At 43.4% G+C, this 19,404-nt stretch overlaps 1 protein-coding gene across 1 annotated transcript in view; it reads right to left on the reverse strand.

Moving 5' to 3' along the window:
* ttn.1 (titin, tandem duplicate 1) overlaps nt 1–19,404 on the reverse strand; it is a 147,543-nt gene that overhangs the window by 93,347 nt on the left and 34,792 nt on the right. Inside the window, exons 55-95 of the mRNA XM_058614083.1 lie at nt 18,953–19,231; nt 18,588–18,869; nt 18,224–18,502; nt 17,819–18,106; nt 17,443–17,721; nt 17,086–17,367; nt 16,708–16,986; nt 16,211–16,489; nt 15,477–15,755; nt 14,839–15,129; nt 13,910–14,197; nt 13,653–13,823; nt 13,287–13,569; nt 13,024–13,207; nt 12,767–12,847; nt 12,122–12,389; nt 11,692–11,901; nt 11,511–11,588; nt 11,375–11,419; nt 10,743–10,799; nt 10,541–10,612; nt 9,282–9,347; nt 9,076–9,153; nt 8,542–8,697; nt 7,981–8,070; nt 7,814–7,876; nt 7,251–7,658; nt 5,516–5,722; nt 5,279–5,389; nt 5,066–5,152; nt 4,798–4,941; nt 4,581–4,667; nt 4,365–4,454; nt 4,063–4,167; nt 3,879–3,953; nt 3,716–3,787; nt 3,483–3,557; nt 3,256–3,345; nt 2,955–2,990; nt 927–2,783; nt 554–604 (exon numbers count right to left, since the gene is read on the reverse strand). Coding sequence (XP_058470066.1) covers nt 554–604; nt 927–2,783; nt 2,955–2,990; nt 3,256–3,345; nt 3,483–3,557; nt 3,716–3,787; nt 3,879–3,953; nt 4,063–4,167; nt 4,365–4,454; nt 4,581–4,667; nt 4,798–4,941; nt 5,066–5,152; nt 5,279–5,389; nt 5,516–5,722; nt 7,251–7,658; nt 7,814–7,876; nt 7,981–8,070; nt 8,542–8,697; nt 9,076–9,153; nt 9,282–9,347; nt 10,541–10,612; nt 10,743–10,799; nt 11,375–11,419; nt 11,511–11,588; nt 11,692–11,901; nt 12,122–12,389; nt 12,767–12,847; nt 13,024–13,207; nt 13,287–13,569; nt 13,653–13,823; nt 13,910–14,197; nt 14,839–15,129; nt 15,477–15,755; nt 16,211–16,489; nt 16,708–16,986; nt 17,086–17,367; nt 17,443–17,721; nt 17,819–18,106; nt 18,224–18,502; nt 18,588–18,869; nt 18,953–19,231 — 8,502 coding nt within the window. The remainder of the gene's footprint in view (nt 1–553; nt 605–926; nt 2,784–2,954; nt 2,991–3,255; nt 3,346–3,482; nt 3,558–3,715; nt 3,788–3,878; nt 3,954–4,062; nt 4,168–4,364; nt 4,455–4,580; nt 4,668–4,797; nt 4,942–5,065; nt 5,153–5,278; nt 5,390–5,515; nt 5,723–7,250; nt 7,659–7,813; nt 7,877–7,980; nt 8,071–8,541; nt 8,698–9,075; nt 9,154–9,281; nt 9,348–10,540; nt 10,613–10,742; nt 10,800–11,374; nt 11,420–11,510; nt 11,589–11,691; nt 11,902–12,121; nt 12,390–12,766; nt 12,848–13,023; nt 13,208–13,286; nt 13,570–13,652; nt 13,824–13,909; nt 14,198–14,838; nt 15,130–15,476; nt 15,756–16,210; nt 16,490–16,707; nt 16,987–17,085; nt 17,368–17,442; nt 17,722–17,818; nt 18,107–18,223; nt 18,503–18,587; nt 18,870–18,952; nt 19,232–19,404) is intronic.

Here is a 19,404-nt window from a genome sequence, read left to right on the forward strand (position 1 = left end):
GCAACATCAGATACAACAGCTCATCAGATTAGTATCAGAGGATGAAACAGTCCGGTTTTAAGATGTTTTCTTACCACAAACCACATGACAAATATGAGTTTTTGTCGTTATGCTGCACCCACACTGGTCGCGATGCAAATTACAGACAAAGTCGATGCAAAGACACAAAATTCACTTCAGACGCTGAAGTTAAAATATAGAAATATTAAAACTTAAGCAAAAAGATTTTTGTGACACAACGTCCAATTCAACATCCCACTGTCTCATCAAGACATGACTCAGTCACATTAAGTATCAAGAAGTATTTTATGAACTCGAGTCATAGATTTAATCAAAGATTGGCTTCAAGAGAATAGTTAACTTAGCCTTAGCTCCTGGAGAGATGTCAGGAGTGACTGACTCTGGAGCTTGTGTTTCATTTTGTTTCATGTCCAGTGTAAATGAAGTGTAAATGCAGCATTAGAAAATAGATAATAAGAATTGTGTCACTCTGCGCCCTACAGGGCACTGTGAACATCATTTAAACAGTTGGACACTTTCTGTTTGTTCTCACCCCCAAATCCTCGGCCTCTGCCTTTAGGAGCCTCCTCTGTCGGTTTTCCATCTGGACCGGAAAGAAAAAGACAAATGAGATCTTTACTGCAGACGTAAAATAATCCAGAGGAAACAGCAGATGTTAGAAACCACACGACGAGATGGACAAAAGACAACGGGTTGATTGCAGAGACGGAACTGGAGGAAAGACAACGGTGAGGACAAACACTGAGTGAATGATGTGGAAGAAGGCATTATACAATGATGAGCAAAAAAGATGGACGTGTGATGAACGATATGATTAAAGACAGTGGAGGTGATGAGGAGCTGATGAGGATTAGATGAGTCCACTCCAGGATCATCTTGGGGAGTTTTTCCAGGCCTCGTCTCACCTCGTTTACCGCTGGGCATTCCTGGAGTCTCCAGAGCCCCATCCACTCCTTCACCTTCCCAGTCCACAGGAACAAGCTCCCAGGCCCAAGCCTCTTCCTCCTTTTCTTCCACCTCCTCTTCAAAGACCTCCTCCTCTGGCTGGGTGGGAACCTTTGTCAGCTGCACAGCTCCAGGGGAGACCTCCTTCACCAGGGGGATTTTCTTGGGTTCTGTCACCTCCTGTTCTGAAGGCTTCTGCAGGACCTTCCTGAGTGTCACAGCATTGGTCGAGTCTTTTGGTGAAACACTTTTCAGTTTGGGTTTTTCAGGACTGGGCTTCTTTTCAACAAGGACTTTTTGTGGTTCTTCAGTCCTTGTCTTGTCTGATCTTGGTGATGGTGTCTTTTTAAGCTTCACCTTCTCAAGCTGTTCAGTAGATTTGACTGGCTTGTCTTTAATGACTCTTGGTGATGGCGTCTTTTTGAGTTCATCTCCTTTCTTCAGGACAGACGTCTGTTTTTGTGGGAGCTGTTCTGCAGCTTCTTTGGGATGGATCACTTCCGTCTTTGCTGGTGGACTCGGTCTCTTCAGTGGAACTGTTGGTTCTACTTTTTCTTTTTTCTGTGTTTCTTTCTTCTGCTTCTCATCTTTCAGCTCTTTCAGAGGTTGACTAGGCTCCATCTCTTTATCTGGACTTGTGAAGGTTTTAGGTTTTCCATAAAGCTTGTCAGCAGCTGTAGGTTCCTGGTACTCGGGACAAGGCTCAACCTTTTTCATTTGCTGGTCCTCTCTCAGTTCTTTGTTGACATCAGGAATCACCTGTGGACTTGTGACGCCTTTGTCTGCGACATATTTCATCGCAGCACTGGGTTGTTCTCTCTGTGGTGGATCATTTCTCTTGAACGGTGAACGCTCAGCATCTGTTTTTCCTTCAGCATCTTTGTTTGCTTTTGGAGGCTCGACTGCCTCAGGTTTTTTAGGTCTTTTTAATGGTTTTAATGTCACTTCTTCTTGCTTGTCCTCTTTCTTTGGTAATATCTTTATTTTCTTTTTTGTTAAGTCTGGCTCAGGTTCTTCATTTTTTGGAGCTTTAGGGGTTCTCATCCATCTTGTTTTCTCATATTCTGCCTCTGCTTTTTCAGGTTCCACCATAGACCCCGAATCATGGACCTCGTCAGGTGCAGTAAAAGCCTGCTCACTTCTGGAAAATGTTACGAGCTCTCGATCCTGTATCTCCCAAAGCTTCTGAACTGTTACTTCTGTATCATAATGTCTTGTAACTTCAACTCTGTGTGTTACTATTTCCTTCTCAGGCTCTTTGGGCTTTGTTGGGACCTTTTTCAGTGTGATCTTTTCTGGTTCTTCTTCTACTTTGTCAGATTTTTTAAATGGTTTCAGTTTAACAGATTCTTTCTGCTCATCTGCCTTTGGCAGTTTAGTTATTTTCTTCTTGTCCACACTTGCCCCCTCAGGTTTCTCCTCTCTCTCTGATTTTGGAGTTCTTGTCCAACCTTCTTCCTCTTTTTTATGAACAGCCACAACACTGTCAGGTTCCTCTAACTGCCCTAATGCAACTGTCTCTTCCTCTGCAGTGTAGACTCGATCGGTTCTGCCAAGTGTTATGATCTCTCGATCCTCTCTGTCATGAAGTCCGTGAACCATAAGTTCTGGATCGTGATGCCTCACCACTTCGGCTTTATGAGTTACAACTTGCCTCTCAGGCTCTGAAGGTTTTACCGGTACCTTCTTCAACTTGACAGTTTCTGGTTCTGGTTCCTTCCCTTGGGGTATTCTGGTGAATTTGCTCTTCTGTTTAGGTAAATCAGGTGTTTTTGTTTCCTGAACTGGAACTTTACCCTTTCGCTTAAGAGGTGTCACTGTGGTTGAAGCAGTAAATACATATTTTATAACATTGACATAGAGATACATTTCATTTTCTACAGCAGGTATACGGACATCCCATAAACACAGGACTACCACACAACATAGCAACGTATTCTCAGATCCAATTTCTTTCTTAATGAAAGAAGCCAATATTTGGTATATACCTTTAGTTGGTCCAGGTGCTGAAACTGGCTCCATGTCTGTAAGAGTTTAATAAGATCAATGTTAATTTTCTGTGAAATCAATATTCTGATGTTCACATGTTTCAACATAACAATGACTTGGTCTCATTGGACAGATGATGTTAATATGAAAGATTATAGAATATTAACACCAGCCCAACACATTCAGACGAGTCAGAGAACAAAGTTCTTCTTCTTTTTTTTTATGAAGATTTGACACAAACAAGAAATATGGAAGAAAAACAGAAGAGCAACATGAGGGTAAATTAAAAAATGAAGTTACCTTCAGGTGCAACAATTTCCTCAAACACAGGAGATGGTTTAGCCATTTCAACCGGAGGAGATGGTTTCTTCTCCACTGGTGCAACTTGAGCTACAAGAATGCCAATTTGATTAATAAATCACTGGCAAAGATACGACGAATGACTCAAACAGACAAAAATCAAGATTTTAGTCCAAAAATCAACAGACGCAAAACAAAAAACCTGGACAACAAATGTAAGAAAATACCTGCTGGAAGCTTAGCCTTTTCTGCATCAGGCTTTGGTTTCACTTGAGATGGTTTCTTTTCTTCAGGAGGAGAAACTTAGGGGTACAAAATACCAATGGTCACAACCAAGAAGACACAAGATATGAGAGAGAGAGAGACAACACATTTAAACACAGAGAGGACAAATTCAACATGTAAGAATGAAGAAAAGTTCAGACAGAAAGAAAACAGAAAAACAATAACAATCACAGACCTGCAGGGGGAGCAGCAGGAGCTGGAGGCTCTGACACTGGAGCAGGTGGTTTCTTCTCCACTGGAGAAGACACTTCAAAATACAAGACGCCAAGATCACAATTAAGACAACATAGAGAAGACGAGGAGAAGAAGAAGAACACAAACAGATAGAACACAACTACCTGCAGGGGGCGACACTTTCTCTGTAGGAGCAGTAAAGCGAGGTGAAGGTTCCTTCCACTGCTCTGGAGGAGACACTTTCACAAAACAAGATGCCAAGGTCACAGAAAGGCGAGGAAAACAAATGATGGACAAACAGGACAGACGACATGATTAACTGTGGAAACATCAGCAAAGAAACACTACCTGCAGGGGGCGACACTTTCTCTGCAAGAGCAGCCGGAGCAGCCGGAGCAGGAGCTGAAGGTTTCAGTGTAGGCACAGAGGGTTTCTTCTCCTCTAACGGAGACACTTTGGGAAACAAGATGCCAAAATGATGATCAAGAAGAAAATGAGGTGGTACAACAAAAACAAACAACAGATAGACCAGACGTTTTCTCCTTCATCAAGATCATAGTTCTCTTAAAGTCATTTAATCAGGAGCAACTGGACTTCAAGAATTTAATTAAGATTAAATGGCTTTTGGAGATGAGTAAAAGACAAACTACCTGCAGGGTGCGCTACTTTCTCTGCAGAAGCAGCAGGAGCTGAAGGTTTTGGTGTAGGTACAGAGGGTTTCTTCACTTCTGGACGAGACTCTTTGGGAGAACAAGATGTCAAGATCATGATCAAGAAGACAAGAGGGTGAGACAATGGAAAGAAAAACAAACAAACGATGGAACACAACATGACTGACTATGGAAACGTCAGCAAAGACAAACTACCTGCAGGGGGAGATACTTTCTCTGCATGAGGAGCAGGAGCTGAAGGTTTTGGTGTAGGTACAGATGGTTTCTTCTCCTCCTGAGACACTTTAGGAAAACAACATGCCAAGGTCAAAATCAAGACGTTAGGAAGGAGAGACAAACAAAACCATCTTAACATGGACAAATAGAAAAGACAACATGGCTGACTGTGGAAACGTCAGCAAAGACAAACTACCTGCAAGGGGAGCTACTTTCTGTGCAGGAGGAGCAGGAGCAGCAGGAGCAGCAGGAGCTGCAGGAGCAGCAGGAGCAGCAGAAGCTGCAGCAGCTGAAGGTTTTGGTGTAGGTACAGATGGTTTCTTCTCCTCTAGACGAGACACTTTTGGAGAACAAGATGCCAAGATCATGATCAAGAAGACAAGAGGGTGAGACAACGGGAAGAAAAACAAACAAACAACAATAGACAAAAAGACAACTTGACTGGCTGTGTGGAAACAAACTACCTGCTGGGGGAGACACTTTCTCTGCAGGAGCAGCAGGAGCTGAAGGTTTTGGTGTAGGTACAGATTGTTTCTCCTCTGGACGAGACACTTTGGGAAAACAAGATGCCAAGATCATGATCAAGAAGACAAGAGGGTGAGACAACGGGAAGAAATACAAACAAACGATGGAAGACAACATGGCTGACTGTGCAAACGTCAGCAAAGACAAACTACCTGCAGGGGGAGACACTTTCTCATCAGGAGCAGCAGGAGCAGCAGCAGGAGCTGCAGGAGTTGAAGGTTTTGGCTTAGGTACAGAGGGTTTCTTCTCCTCTGGACGAGACACTTTGGGAGAACAAGATGCCAAGATCATGATCAAGAAGACAAGAAGGTGAGACAACGGGAAGAAAAACAAACAAACGATGGAACACAACATGGCTGACTGTGCAAACGTCAGCAAAGACTAACTACCTGCAGGGGGAGCTACTTTCTCTGCAGGAAATGCAGGAGCAGTAGGAGCAGCAGGAGCTGCAGGAGTAGTAGGAGCAGCAGGAGCTGCAGGAGCTGCAGGAGCTGCAGGAGATGCAGGAGCTGCAGGAGCTGCAGGAGCTGAAGGAGCTGCAGGAGCTGAAGGTTTCGGCGCAGGTACAGATGGTTTCTTCTCCTCTGGACGAGAGACTTTGAGAAAACAAGATGCCAAGATCACCAACAAGACGTCAAAGTGGTCTTTGAACCACAAGAATAACACAAACCAACACATTTGTGTGAGAGGAAAAACAAACTCTCAATGAAAGATGTTAAGAGTGAGGTTCAAAAACAAGTTTCAGCGAAATGAAGATTAGTGTAAGATGTTTAGGATCTTTGTTGTTATTGTTCAGAAGACACAAAAGAAAAGTAAGATGACATGATGGAGATCATGAACCTGCATGGCTCAAGTACAAAAGAATACCTTTGTTAAGAGCTTGTCGTTGTGTCTCTTCACATCTGTTCGTTGGTCTCTTGTTATCTTCTTGTCTGTCCAAATCACCTTTAGTTTGTTCTTGTGAAGCAACAGCGAGTTTCCACAGGTGAAGAGTCTCCTCTTCACAGTGTAGATGTTTTGTCTGAGTGTCTTTGGTTAAGGAAACTTCTTCATGGCTCAATTTCTTGGACAGTGGAGGCTGAACTGTAACTAGAGGTGATACTTTTCTACTTGCACATTTTCCCTCAAGAAACAGTTCTTCAGGAGTTGATTCCTCTGTCGTTGTGGACGTTTTTCTGATGTCTTCTCTTGAAGAATGTGTCTCTTTACATGGCACTGCTTCTGGCTTAGGAGGAAGAGAGGTTGAAGGATGAAAGAGAGCAGATCTGGAGGGAGTACTGAGTGAATCTTTATCAGATTGTGGCAAAACTAAAGACATGGATCTGCCACTCAGAACATCTTTAGGTACGGTAGACATCATCAATGCAGCTTCTTCTCCAGTCTCTTCATGACAAACCACATATGGTTCAGAAACATTTTTCTGTTCCCTGATGTTCTTCACTGGACTTATTTTCTTGTAAACATCTCGTTTGGATCCAGAATCAGAAGGTGAAACTTCTGTCTTTGTCTTTGTGGCATCTGTTTTTGATGGTCTCTTTAGAGGTGGAGAGACAACCCTCAAACACTTCACAGCTTCTTCCTCATGTTCTGTGTGTGTTGGTTGGGTATCTTCACTGTACCAGGGAGAAATCTCTTGATCTTCCCTTAGGAGTTGTTTTATTTCATGTTTTAAGAAGGTTTCTTTTCTCAGGACAGATGTGTCACATGTGTCATGTGTCTTCACTTCTTGTCTTTGTCCATCTTCTGCTGCAAGAGACGTCTGTCGGTCTTTAGTTGTTAGTGTTTGATGAAGATCGGTCTCAAGGACAACTGGGTCATCTTTAAGATTTCACCCAAGAATGAAGATATGCACCATTGAGCAGTGGCAAGAGACAAAAACAAGACAAAACAAAAACCATCAACACACAAGAACAACACAGCGTTCTACACAAACTATGCTGTGCTGACTGTGCTATTGTTTTTTGTGGTTTCTTTGTGGATTCAACACAGAACAACACATGATGACAAAAGTCCTCGATGACTCAGTTTAAGGTATAACAGAATAATAGACAGTGTGTTAAAGATCAAGATGAGCGAGGATTAGTTATTATGATGTTCAAACTTGGTGTTTCCATCTATATCTACCTTGTTGCTGTTGCTTTGCATCCTGAACTTGTTTTGGTGGTTCTTCTGTCTTCCTTGGTTCTTCTGAAACCTTTATCGGTACCTCTGGGATCGTTTTTTCAGCTTTGCGAACCTTCTTTGTTTCTACCTGAACTATCTTTGGTTCTTCTGGAATCTTTATTGGTGTTTCTGGAACCTTCTTTGCTTCTTCTGGAGCCTTATTTATTTCCTCCACAAATTTTTCTGCTTCTTCTGGAACTTTTTTCTTTGTTTCTTGAACCTTCTTCGGCACTCGGGTAACCTTCTTTGTTTCTTCTTGAACCTCTGGTTCTTTTGGTTTTGGTTCCAGGATGTAGGTTGGTGGTTCAGGTTTATCTGGGGTCAGACGTGGTTTTCTGGACGTGTCGGGTGTCTTTGTTTCTAAGACAACTTAGAAGAACATTTATTTATAAGATGGTTTTTTATCACATTTGATAGAAAAACCTTCAAGCTAAAGCACACTCTGACGAGTGCTAAGATCCTCCACATTATTAACAGCAGCTCATTAAGCAACACGAAAACAGCAGAGAAGTTCTCTGCAATACCTTCAGATGGAACAGCAGGAGCAGGAGGTGGTGCAGGTCCTTCTGGTTTGGTCACATCTTGGGCTTAAGAGAACATTAAATATTTAAGCTACAGGTGCTGAAAGACACTAAAGTGGAACCAGAGATCGCACTTGTAGCGAGTGACATCACAGTTTTACTGTTGTTACCTGCGGCAGGAACACGTTCCTGTGATGGAGGAGGAACCTTGGTGGTCTTTGGCAGAATGACAGGTTCTTCAGAATTTGACGGTTGTGGTGCTTTAAAGAAACATTTACATGTGTTCAATGATGTGGTGGCATCACACTCTGACGAGTGCTTCGAACAAAAAGACACAACAGGAATGAACCAATCACACAACAGCACATATGAAAGATTTAAATGGACAGTTCAGGTTGTATGAGGTATGGACACATGACCCCCTGCTGCTGAGAACCAGTCTGAGACACAGAGACTCACTCTCAATGAAAACATGGTGGCCAGCAGACACACAAGGAAAACAGATTTTAGCTACTCTGTGAATAATATCTTCAGGCTTCACTGGACACATCCTGACGTTTCAGAAGCTAAGTTAGAAAAAAGCTTAATCCAAACTGAAGTGGTCTTTGGTCTGAGACCACGTTAAAAATCCAGATGAAGAGGTTAGCATGTTCCACACAGACAGGTTCCACACAGACAGGTTCAAACCTAATGTTTTTCTAGTGGAAAACTCAAAGTTTTGTCCACTTTACCTCTGAGTCTAGAAGCGTCCTCAGGCTTCAGTTCAACCTCTTTGAGTCCAGGAGCAGCAGGTTTTGGTTCTGGCTCTGCTGCTTTGGGTGGATGAGGTTCAGCAGGGACCTGTCTGCGAACCACTTCAGGTTCTGGTTCAGTGTAACTCCACCATTCTTCAAGGTCAACAGAAAAATATGACTGAGAGTTTACACAGAGTCACACCAGCTTCAAGAGTTTAGGGAACGAACAAACAAACAGACAGACAGACAGACAGACAGACAATGCTCTGTTCGCATTGAAGCAAGAAAAACACAGTGACGTGAAGAAACACTGAAGAATGAAGATAATATTCTTTGAGATTTCAGAATAAAATTAAATCTCAGCAAAACATTTACAATTATTGATCAGATTTTCAATCCTAAGCTTTTTTTCCATTTAAAAAATATTGTTTTTAATAAATGTGAAGAAAAACATTATTTTTGTAAGTTTCAAATAAATATGTAAGAGTGTGAGAAAATAAAAGAACAAAGAACCCTATGATAATAGATTACCTTCAGGGGGCGGAGCTTCTTCTTCCCTCTGGCGTGCAGCGTCAGTGACATCAGGCTGCAGCTTCTTCACTACAGCTTCTTTAAAACATTTCAGTCCAGAAGAGTAAAAATCCAACATCAAGATGTTTTTAAAATTTCAATCTTTAAAAAACAAAGTGACTGAAGAAGTCATCAAAATGACGATAAAGAGACACAAGTGTTGATACCTGGAGCCGGACGTCGAGCTGCAACCTCGGCACGTTTCTCTTCCTCACGCCTTAAAATTTCAGCAGCTTAAAGGATCGAGAGAGTTCATGTTAAAACCAACATCTACAGAGAACTTCTACTGAACTTCATCTACTGAACTTCATCTACAGAACTTCATCTACTGAACTTCATCTACAGAACTTCATCTACTAAACTTTATCTACAGAGAACTTCTACTGAACTTCATCTACTGAACTTCATCTACAGAGAACTTCTACTGAACTTCATCTACAGAACGTCATCTACAGAGTACTTCTACTGAACTTTATCAACTGAGCTTCATCTACTGAACTTCATCTACTGAACTTCATCAACTGAACTTCATCTACTGAACTTCATCTACTCAGATTCATTGACTGAGCAACAAGCGAGCAAGGATTAATGAGAGTGAAAGAGTCAGAGCGAACGGACAAACAGGAAACACAAACATGAAATTAGAAGACGGAAAAAAGCTCATTTCTACCAGCATCAAACATTTTGGCAAACGTTCGGCATGAACGTTTCTCAAAAAGTTCTGCTCAAACGTTCCTCGTAAACGTTCAGCATGAACGTTCCTCGTAAATGTTCTGCTCGAACATTTCTCATAAACGTTCTGCTCGAACGTTCCTCATTCTGCATGAATGTTCCCTCGGAAAACATTCTGCTTGTATGTTCATCGTGAAACACAACACAGGAAACACAAACATGAAATTAGAAGGAAAAAAAAGCAAATTTCTACCAGCATCAAACATTTTGGCAAACGTTCGGGATGAACGTTTCTTGTAAACGTTCTGCTCCAATGTTCCTCGTAAACGTTCGACATGAACGTTCCTCGTAAACGTTCTGCTCGAACGTTCCTAGTAAACGTTCTGCTCAAGCGTTACTCGTAAACATTCTGCTCGAACGTTCCTCGTGAACGTTTTGCTCGAATGTTCCTCGTGAACATTTCGCTTGAACGTTCCTCGTAAACGTTCTGCTCGAACGTTCCTTGTAAACCTTCTGCATGAACGTTCCTTCGGAAAACATTCTGCTCGAATGTCCCTCAGAAAACATTCTGCTCGAATGTTCCTCGGAAAACATTCTGCTTGAACGTTCCTTGTGAATGATCTGCTCGAACGTTCTGCTCAAACGTTCCTCATGAACATTGTGCTTGAAGGTTCACTCGTGGGTAAAAAGTATTAGGAAAGTTAAAGCTTGTAAAAGCAGCAGGTGCAGCGCTGTGAGAACAAAGCGTTTGTACCTTCAGAAACTTCTTCTGTGATCCTGAACTCTTTCCTCTCTACGATTTCTTCTTCTACGTGTTTTTTCTCTTCTGCTAAAGAAGAAAAGTGAACTTAGAGAAATTTAAAACCACCACAAAGCCGAGAGGACGCCCCCCGCTGGTGAAAAAATTAACATACAAAGACACAGAGACAGACAGACAGACAGGACAATGTCCATACCTGTGGACGAATATTGTACAGACACCTTCTTTTCCTGAACCGTCACACGCTCAAACGCTAAAGAGCAAATCAGCTGTTAGAGATCTGCGTCCACATGTGTCATCAGTGCACAGAGGAGGATTCTGGGTAACTCTGAGATTATACTGAATAAATGTTTAATGTTGGGAAATAAGAGATTATAAAATAAAACAGACTTTAATCAGATATTGATGTCAAAGTTTAGTGGAATTCAGATTTATCTCTAATTTGTTTTATAATCTTTGATTTCATTTCTTTTTGTAAAAATAATCTCAAACTGAATCCTCTTCCGTACGTTTAAACTAAGTAATCTGATTACAGTCAAAATTTAGGATATTAGAGATTATTGTATTATTTGTTTAAACAAACAATAATAATGTATGTTTAAACAAACATAAACATACGTACATTATTATTGTTACAGATTATTGAGATTATTACAGATTAATATTCCTTTTTTTTATTATTATTACAGATTATTGAGATTATTACAGTCCATTATTAAAGTTCAGAGGAATCTTGATGAAAAAAAGGTCGTTTATGAATGAATGAATGAGCCAATCATGAGAGGCCGAGCAGGTGAAGTTGACTCTGATTGGTCGACAGAGACTCACCTCTGTAAACGACTGCAGACTGACTTTCTGGAGCGTCTGTAACGTCTGAAGGTTTGAACCAAAAACACAAATTGAACCTCAGACTTAAATATTCCGTGATAACATTTAATCATAAATATTCTAGAATAATCATGACCTTTGTGCGACAGGTGAAGCTCGGCAGAACTACGAGCTTCTCCCATTGGCTCCAGACGAGCGATCACGGAGTAAACGCCTGATGGGGGCGGAGACAAGATTGAAGGAGGAGTTTAAAGTTGTGATCAGGTGTGAAACAGCTTCATCCAATCAGAGCAAAGAGAAACAGCAGCTGTTCAAACCTTCATCCGCTGACGTCACGTCACTGATGGTCATAAAATGGTGACGGCCCTCAGCCCTGAACTTAAACTTTGGACTCTCTGTAAGTTCCCAAGAGCCTTTGTACCACGTGACAGAGGCGCTGTCAAAGGACAGCTCACACTGGAAGGTGGCGCTGTGGAGTTCACTCACCTCGATGCTTCTGATGCTTTTAGTGAACTGAATGTTTTCGGCTAAAAGCAGATAATCTGAGTTAACGTCTGACAACTAGATTATTGATTCTTAGTTGATTGAGTTGATGTTTTTTATATTTTCAGAAAGTAAAAAACACAAAACATGAACAAAACACAGAAGACAAGGTCCAGGTCTGAAGGTCAAAGAGGTCAGTGTATGCCACCTGCTGGTAGGAAATGAGGAGACGGGACAAAAGGACACAAAGACACAAACACTCACCTGAGACACTGAGTTTGGCATTGGAGATGTGAGGACCACACACCACACGGTAGTTGCCCTGATCTTTGACCTGGCAGTTGTTGATCCTCAGATAATGGCGCTCGCCGTCACTGCTGATGTCATACTTGTCACTGTTGTCCAGTTTCTGTGTCCCCTTGTACCAGGTCAGAGAGATCTCTGGGTAGTTGATCCGGATCTGGCACTCAAAGGTGGCAGTCTGGTTCTCAGCCGTGGTCTGGTCTGTGATGTCCTCCATGACAGAGACAGGCTGAGTGGAGTCAGTTACACAGTTTGAATGCACAGCTGTAGTTTAAACAAACATCAATGATTTCTATGATTCTGCTCTTGTTTATAATTGAATAACCTTTTTCATTCATCAGTCTTTTATTCTCACAAACAGAAAATCTATCATTTGTCGGACGTTTCCACTTCTTTCACGTGGAGGTGGATTGGGTTTGAGGGTCAAAGGTCAAAATCACTGTCACTAATTGTGTGTGTGCAAATCAAACTAATTCTATTATTGAATATATAATTAGAATTATAGATCACAATATCATCTACATAGAGTCAAACACAATAGTCACAGAAACGACATGGTTGTGTATTTAACCTTGTTAACCTGGTTAACTCTACATCAGGTGGTACCTCAGTGGTGACACGTCCTTCCAGCTGCTGGATCAGTCGGGCCATGTCCTCCTCTTCAACCCGACCTCCATGTTCCACCTCCTGCAGAAGTTTGTTACATTTATTGATTGATTGGTTTCTTGTGAATGAAATCCACTCCCAGCCTTACTTTTGAAAGTTTTGTTGTGACTGAAATTATTACTGAAGTTACTTTGGTGCAATAAATCTCCATGATTTAATCTGACACAGTACATTCAGGACATTCGGTTTCTCCTCACCACGACTCCCGTCTCCATCTCCTTCTCCCTCTTCAGGAACTCGATGGCCTGCAGGATCGCACGGTAGTCGTGGATTCCGTGATCCTGAAGGATTTTCTCGTACTCTTTGGGCTCACGACCTCTGAGCAGCTCCACAATATTGACCTCCTGCTCTTTCTTGGGGCTTTTCTGCTTTGACGGTGTTCTAGATCAAACATCACACAGTTTGTTAGAAACAAAGACTTTAGTTTAAGAAAACCAGTTTCTGGTTACAAAGCTCTTACTTCTTCAGCCTCGTCCTCAAATCTCCAATTTCTTCCACTGCCTCCTTTTTGGAAACTTCCATCTCAGCACCACACTCGATCTCCCCATGTTTATTGGTAGCAACACATCTGTAGTTACCAGCGTCGGACTTGGTCACCTCTCTGATCTCCAGTTTAGCGTCCTGGCCCTTGTGCACGATGGAAATACGACCTCCGGCTGTGATCTGCCTCCATTTGCCCTTCATCCACTTCACGCTTGGGATTGGGTCACCGCCGATTTTAGCGATGAAGGTTGCAGTTCCCTCTGTGAACGAAGACAAACATCTGTGCTACATCTCTGCTCTGCTTTTATGATCAATAATCACGTCCAGAAAAGTCTTCACTTACTCTCTGTGACAGAAACATTTTTTGGTTCCTCGATGAAGAATAAGTTGTCAAGTTTTTTGACTGGTGCAGCTGCGGGGACAGCAGGAGCAGGGGCGGGGACAGCAGGAGCAGGGGCGGAGACAGCAGCAGCAGGGGTGAGGACAGCAGCAGCAGCAGGGGCGGCTCCTTTGTCTGAGAAGAAGTTCAGAAGGTGAGAGAACAAGAAAACCAAACAAAATGAAGCAGCATCACAGAGCTAGCCAGAGTGCATGTGGTACCTTGAACAGTGACTTTAGACTTGCAGAAGTCACTGCCACTCGCGTTGCTCGCCTTGCACAGATAATCTCCTGCATCAGACTTGGAGGCGGAGCTGATCTCAAGACAAGCCGTCCCTCCAACAAATGTGATCCTGGTATTTGCACTGGACTTCAGTTCCCTCCGGTCCTTCATCCACTGGATGTTCAGTGGAGCAGAACCACTGACGTGGCATTTGAGACTCAGCTTCTCCCCCTCACTCACAGTCAGTGGCTCCAGAAGGGCATCAAATTTGGGAGGTTGTCCGGTTTCTGGAGAAATTAAGCAGATACTCGCTTTTCAGACAGTCACATGATAAAGAGCAAGTTTCTGTTTGACTGAACTTTGAGCTGCTGTGAAATCCAGAAGCCACAGTAAAAACCAGCATCTGAGATCTTTCTGTTTCATGAGTCCACGTCTGGACATCACCACACTTAAGATACTGACTAAAGTTTAAGATTTGATTGATTCTGTTAATCAATACCAATATTTATTAATACTGTTATTTCACTGCTGTTTCTTCAGATCATAAAGTTAAGGTGATGCTAATAGCAGCGACACATCTAACATAACAAGGGTTAGCTTTTTCTGTTTGGATATAAAAGTGTCCATCATGTGTTCGTCCACCATGAGGATAAAAGGCAGGACAACATCTGTCAGCTCTGTCATTATTAGAGAAAGTTACAGTAAATATATCACAAATATCAACAGCAGCATTATTTGTACAGACACTCAGCAACACTGCAGACCACCCAGGAACCAGAACTAAGGACTGGTTCCAGTACTGTTGACAGAAGTTATTTGATGGACAGAACCAAACATCTTCAGTGAACAAATATAGATCTCCCCTGATTTTTCGTCAGTTTCGGGTAAATATTTGGAAAGTGTCACAGAAACAGCGATGGCCTCATACCTGAGATGGAGAGGGAAACCCGACACGAAGCTTTGCCGGCTTCGTTGGACGCCTCACAGGTGTACACGCCTCTGTCAGAGCCGGTGGAGTCTCTGATGCAGAGTACAGCAACATTGTTCTTAAGGCTGATGTCGTACTTGTCAGAGGCGTGTATTTCCACGTTGTCCTTGTACCAGGTGATGCTCAGCGGCTGCGAGCCTGACACCCGACACTCCATCTTCACCATCTTACCCACGGACTCCGTCATGGATTCTGATGGCTTCTTGGTGAAGTTTGGAGCAACTTTGCGTTCTGTTTGTGGGGAGAAAGGAAGAAAGTCAGATCATGTTGCGACACGGTGACTGTGGTTCGAATTCGGACACCAATCATCCACTGGGCCACTGGGCCAACACCAGAGTCACAGAGACAAAACAGCACCTGAGACAGCAACAAGACCTGCAACGCAACAGCAAACAGATACAGGGACAAGCTACAAATAAAATATCTGATTCACCAAAGTGACATGGATCACATGAGTTCATAAAACCAGTGCCTCTAATGATCTCAAAAACAACGACAACACGATCCAGGGCGACAGTTAGACGAGTTTACCATAGGGATGACAGCAACACGAGTGGAATGGCATGTTAGTGTGTTACCTATTTTAACATGAGCGTGACAGACGTCGCTTCCTCCTGCATTGGAAATTTCACACGTGTATTTTCCCGCCGCAGCTTCTCTGTCACTGTTGAGGACATCCAGAGCGCAGGAGGACTCGCTGGTCTTGACGTTGTACTGGTACGACGCCCAAATTAGCTTATCGTCTTTCTTCCAAGTGACGTTGACTCGCTGACTGCCCGTGTATGAGCATTCCAGCCTCAGCGGTTTGCCCACTTCATGGCAGACGTCCTCCAGTTTCTTGACAAATCGTACAGGTTCTGAGAGAAGTAACGTTGACATGAGTCAAAGCAGAAACACTGAAGACGAGGAGACGGCGCTGTGTCCCGGCGAGTCCGTCCAATATTTCATGCACAAAACAAACGGTTGCGCAAGTCCACAATCTCCTGACGTGCAGGTTCAGAGCGCCACTGATGGTGGAAAGTCAACGTGAGTGCTTTTATCGGTTACTGGTGATGACAATAAAAAAGTGCTGTTTGCTCACGAGTGTGTGCTTTTATGTTCCAGGTCATGCTCACTCTCTCTGGAGTATGTGAACCTGAATGTGAAACTCGTGTCCATCCAGCTCTTTGACAAAGCCTGGCTGTTCTGAGAAAGTAAACGGCATGTAGCTAACACCATCTCATGCTAGCAGGCAGGGCTTGGAGCTCATGCAGTCATCTCGTCTTCAACAGTTAATATATGAATTGAAAGCATGTGGCGTTTGTGAAGTTACCTAGGCTGACACGAGCGTGGCAGATGTCACTTCCAACTTTGTTGGAAATTTCACAAGTGTACGTTCCAGCTGCGTCGGGTCTGTCGCTGTTCAGGATGTCCAGAGAGCAGGTGGAATCAGTGGTTCTAACGTTATACTGATAAGACGCCCAAATCAGCTTGTTGTCTTTCTTCCATGTGACATAGACCTGTTGGCTCCCGGCGTACGTGCAGACGAGTTTCAGTGGCTGACCGACTATGAAAGTTGTGTCGTCCAGCTTCTTAATAAAGTGCACAGGTTCTGAGGGAAGCAATGCTGATGTTAGAAATGTCAACATGTTTAGTCGCCATGCACTGCTAAGCTTCTATGTTGATGAGAAATTATGAGGAAGCACATTAAAGAGAGTAAACTGAGGATGAATCACTGAAACCTGATCTAAAGTCACTCCTAAAATCCTGAAACACAACTTGTCTGTTTTGTTATTGTACAAAAATATACATATAGAAAACAAGCATCACCTTTCACTGTCACGTCACAGCTGGTGGCGGCAGAACCGACCCGGTTCTCGGCCTTGCAGACGTACTCGCCATGATTGAGCTTGGTGGTTGTAAGAAGATGCAAAGATGCGACGCCATCTGCAAACTCCATGGAGCAAATGTCAGACCTGCGCAATTTTCCCTCAGCTTTGAACCAAGCTGTGGAAATGTCAGGAGTTCCAGCTACGCGACATTTCAGTGTAAGAGGGTCGCCTGCCGTTAGCTCCACTGGCTCCATGTGTTCAACAAAGTACGGTCGTTCTAAAGTGAAAGATGTGATTATGATGATTAATGTGACGACAGATGAGTTTCAGAGGAAAACAAACGGCCTTGAATGAAACAACGGAAGTTTTATTTTACCTAGAATGGACACTTGAGCGTCACATTTGTCGCTTCCAAATCCATTGTTGACTTCGCAAGAATATCTACCTGCCGCCTCCAAACTGTCAGAGTTAAGAACCTCCAGGATGCAGGAGGAGTCAGTGGTGATCACATTGTATTGATACGAAGTCCAGACGACTTGACCGTCCTTCCTCCAGGACACATTGACGATGGGGCTTCCACTGAACGTGACCTCCAGCCTCAGCGGCTTTCCCTTCTCACAGGAAACATCCCGAAGCTTCTTTACAAAGCGGGCAGGTTCTGAGAGAGGCAATCCCATCGTCAGTTACACTCATTTCATTTTCAGAGCTCACACTGGGTTAAAAAGAGACAAACCTTTGACAAACAGGTAAACTTCGCAGCTTTCCTTCCCTGCGTCATTAATGATCTGGCAGGTGTACTCTCCTGCCTGCGCTGGTTCAACTCCAAGAAGAACCAATGTGGCTACATTGTTCTTCAAGCTGATCTCATAGTGTCGTCCATGCTGCAATTCTTTGGCTCCTCTGAACCATTTCACCCTCAGGGGGGAGCTGCCTCTCACTTTGGCTAAGAAAGACACATTGTTGCCTGGCAACGTTTCCTCCGCTTTGGGTGTTTCCTCAAAAGACGGAGGTTCTGGTTCAAATAAAAAAAGATGAATTGTTGGATGATCATTTTAGTTTCTGTTGGATCACGTGCTGACAAGGAGAGAACTTTTTTAACACCTACTGACCTGTGACTTTCATGGACGCACTGGTTTCACTGGCTCCTGCAGCATTCACAGCTTTACAGGTGTATTTACCTGAATCTGACATTGTTATAGTCGGAAGTTTCAGTTTGCAGCTGTTATCAGAACAGCTAATGTCATAGTTTGGTCCACTTTGGATCTCCTGGCCGTCGTGGAACCAGGAAGTAGTTAAAGGTGCTGAGCCAGTAACCTTACACTCCATCTCACCAGGCTTACCCGCAACCAGGTGAGCGTCTCTTAGCTTCCTTATGAAACTCGGAGGTATCAATTTATCTATCGTCAAAAAACAAACGTGACATGTTAGAGAGCATTCCTGAGCTCAGAGCTGATTTAAAGAATCGAGATATCATAAGAAAATAATCAAATGAGGTTTGCACTTTAACTACCAACCTGAGACAACGAGCTGAGTTACACATGTGGCTGCACCAACATGGTTTGAAACCTCAAATTTATATTCTCCAGCATCGGGTTTGTCAGCAGAGCGAAGCTTCAGGGTGGCGACCTTCTTTGTCAAGGACATCTGGCACTTGGCACCAGCAGAGATCTCTTTGTTGTCCTTAAACCACTTACATTTCAGTTCTGGAGAACCAGAAACTCTGACTTCTAGAGTCACATTTTCTCCTGACATCACACTCAAAGAGTCTGGGCTATCCACAACTGCAGCGGGTTCTAGAAAGTGAGGGAGGAGATATTATGCGAAATGAAGCCTAACACCATCACAAGGGCAAAGAAATGACGTCTGGATGTTACAAACCTAGAACTGTGACTTGGGAGACAGACTCCGCAACACCAGAGTCGTTCTTGAGCTGGCAGATGTATTTACCACCTGTGGTGGAGTCGACCTGAGGAACAACCAGGGTGACCACGTCGTTCTCAAACGTGATCCTCCTGTTGTCGCCATCTCTGAGAATGTGATCTTTGTCCTGAACCCAGGACACAGTCAGTGGCTCGGAGCCTTTTACTGTTGCTGTGAGTATAAGCTGCTCGCCAACTCTCACTGACTGGTCAACCAGCTTCTGGACAAATGCTGGTTGTTCTGAGTGAGGACAGACAGATGGAAGGTGAAAAGACTGCACTGAGACTGGGCTGCTAAGAAACAGGCTCGGGTTCTGCACTAACCTTTAATAGTGACGGTGGTTTGGCAAGAATTTCTTCCAACATGGTTTGAGACTCTGCACTCATACTGGCCGGCGTCGTCCTGCTCCAGTCTCAGGATGTGCAGTGTAGCAGAGTTGCCTTCACTGACCATCTTATATTTCCTGCTCTCCTTTAAGGGGCTTTTGTTTTTGTACCAGCTGATCTTTAGAGGTGGAGTTCCATACATCTCACAGTGAAGGCTGCCATCTTTGCCTGTGACGCCCTCCACTGGGCTCGGAGTTTTAGTAAAAGACGGAGACTCTGGAAAATACAGTGAAATTCATTAACTGGATATGAAACACGTCCTTGCTGCTGCAGGCAAACGGGAAATCAGTCCTGACTGAAGGTCATGCTGAGGTTCAGTCCATGCTCGAGGATCCAATGAAGGAACGATGGGAAAAAAACCAAAGATCATTAGTGAGAGAAGAGGAACA

Source organism: Solea solea, chromosome 2, assembly GCF_958295425.1.
Source record: "Solea solea chromosome 2, fSolSol10.1, whole genome shotgun sequence".
Lineage (NCBI taxonomy): Eukaryota > Metazoa > Chordata > Actinopteri > Pleuronectiformes > Soleidae > Solea > Solea solea.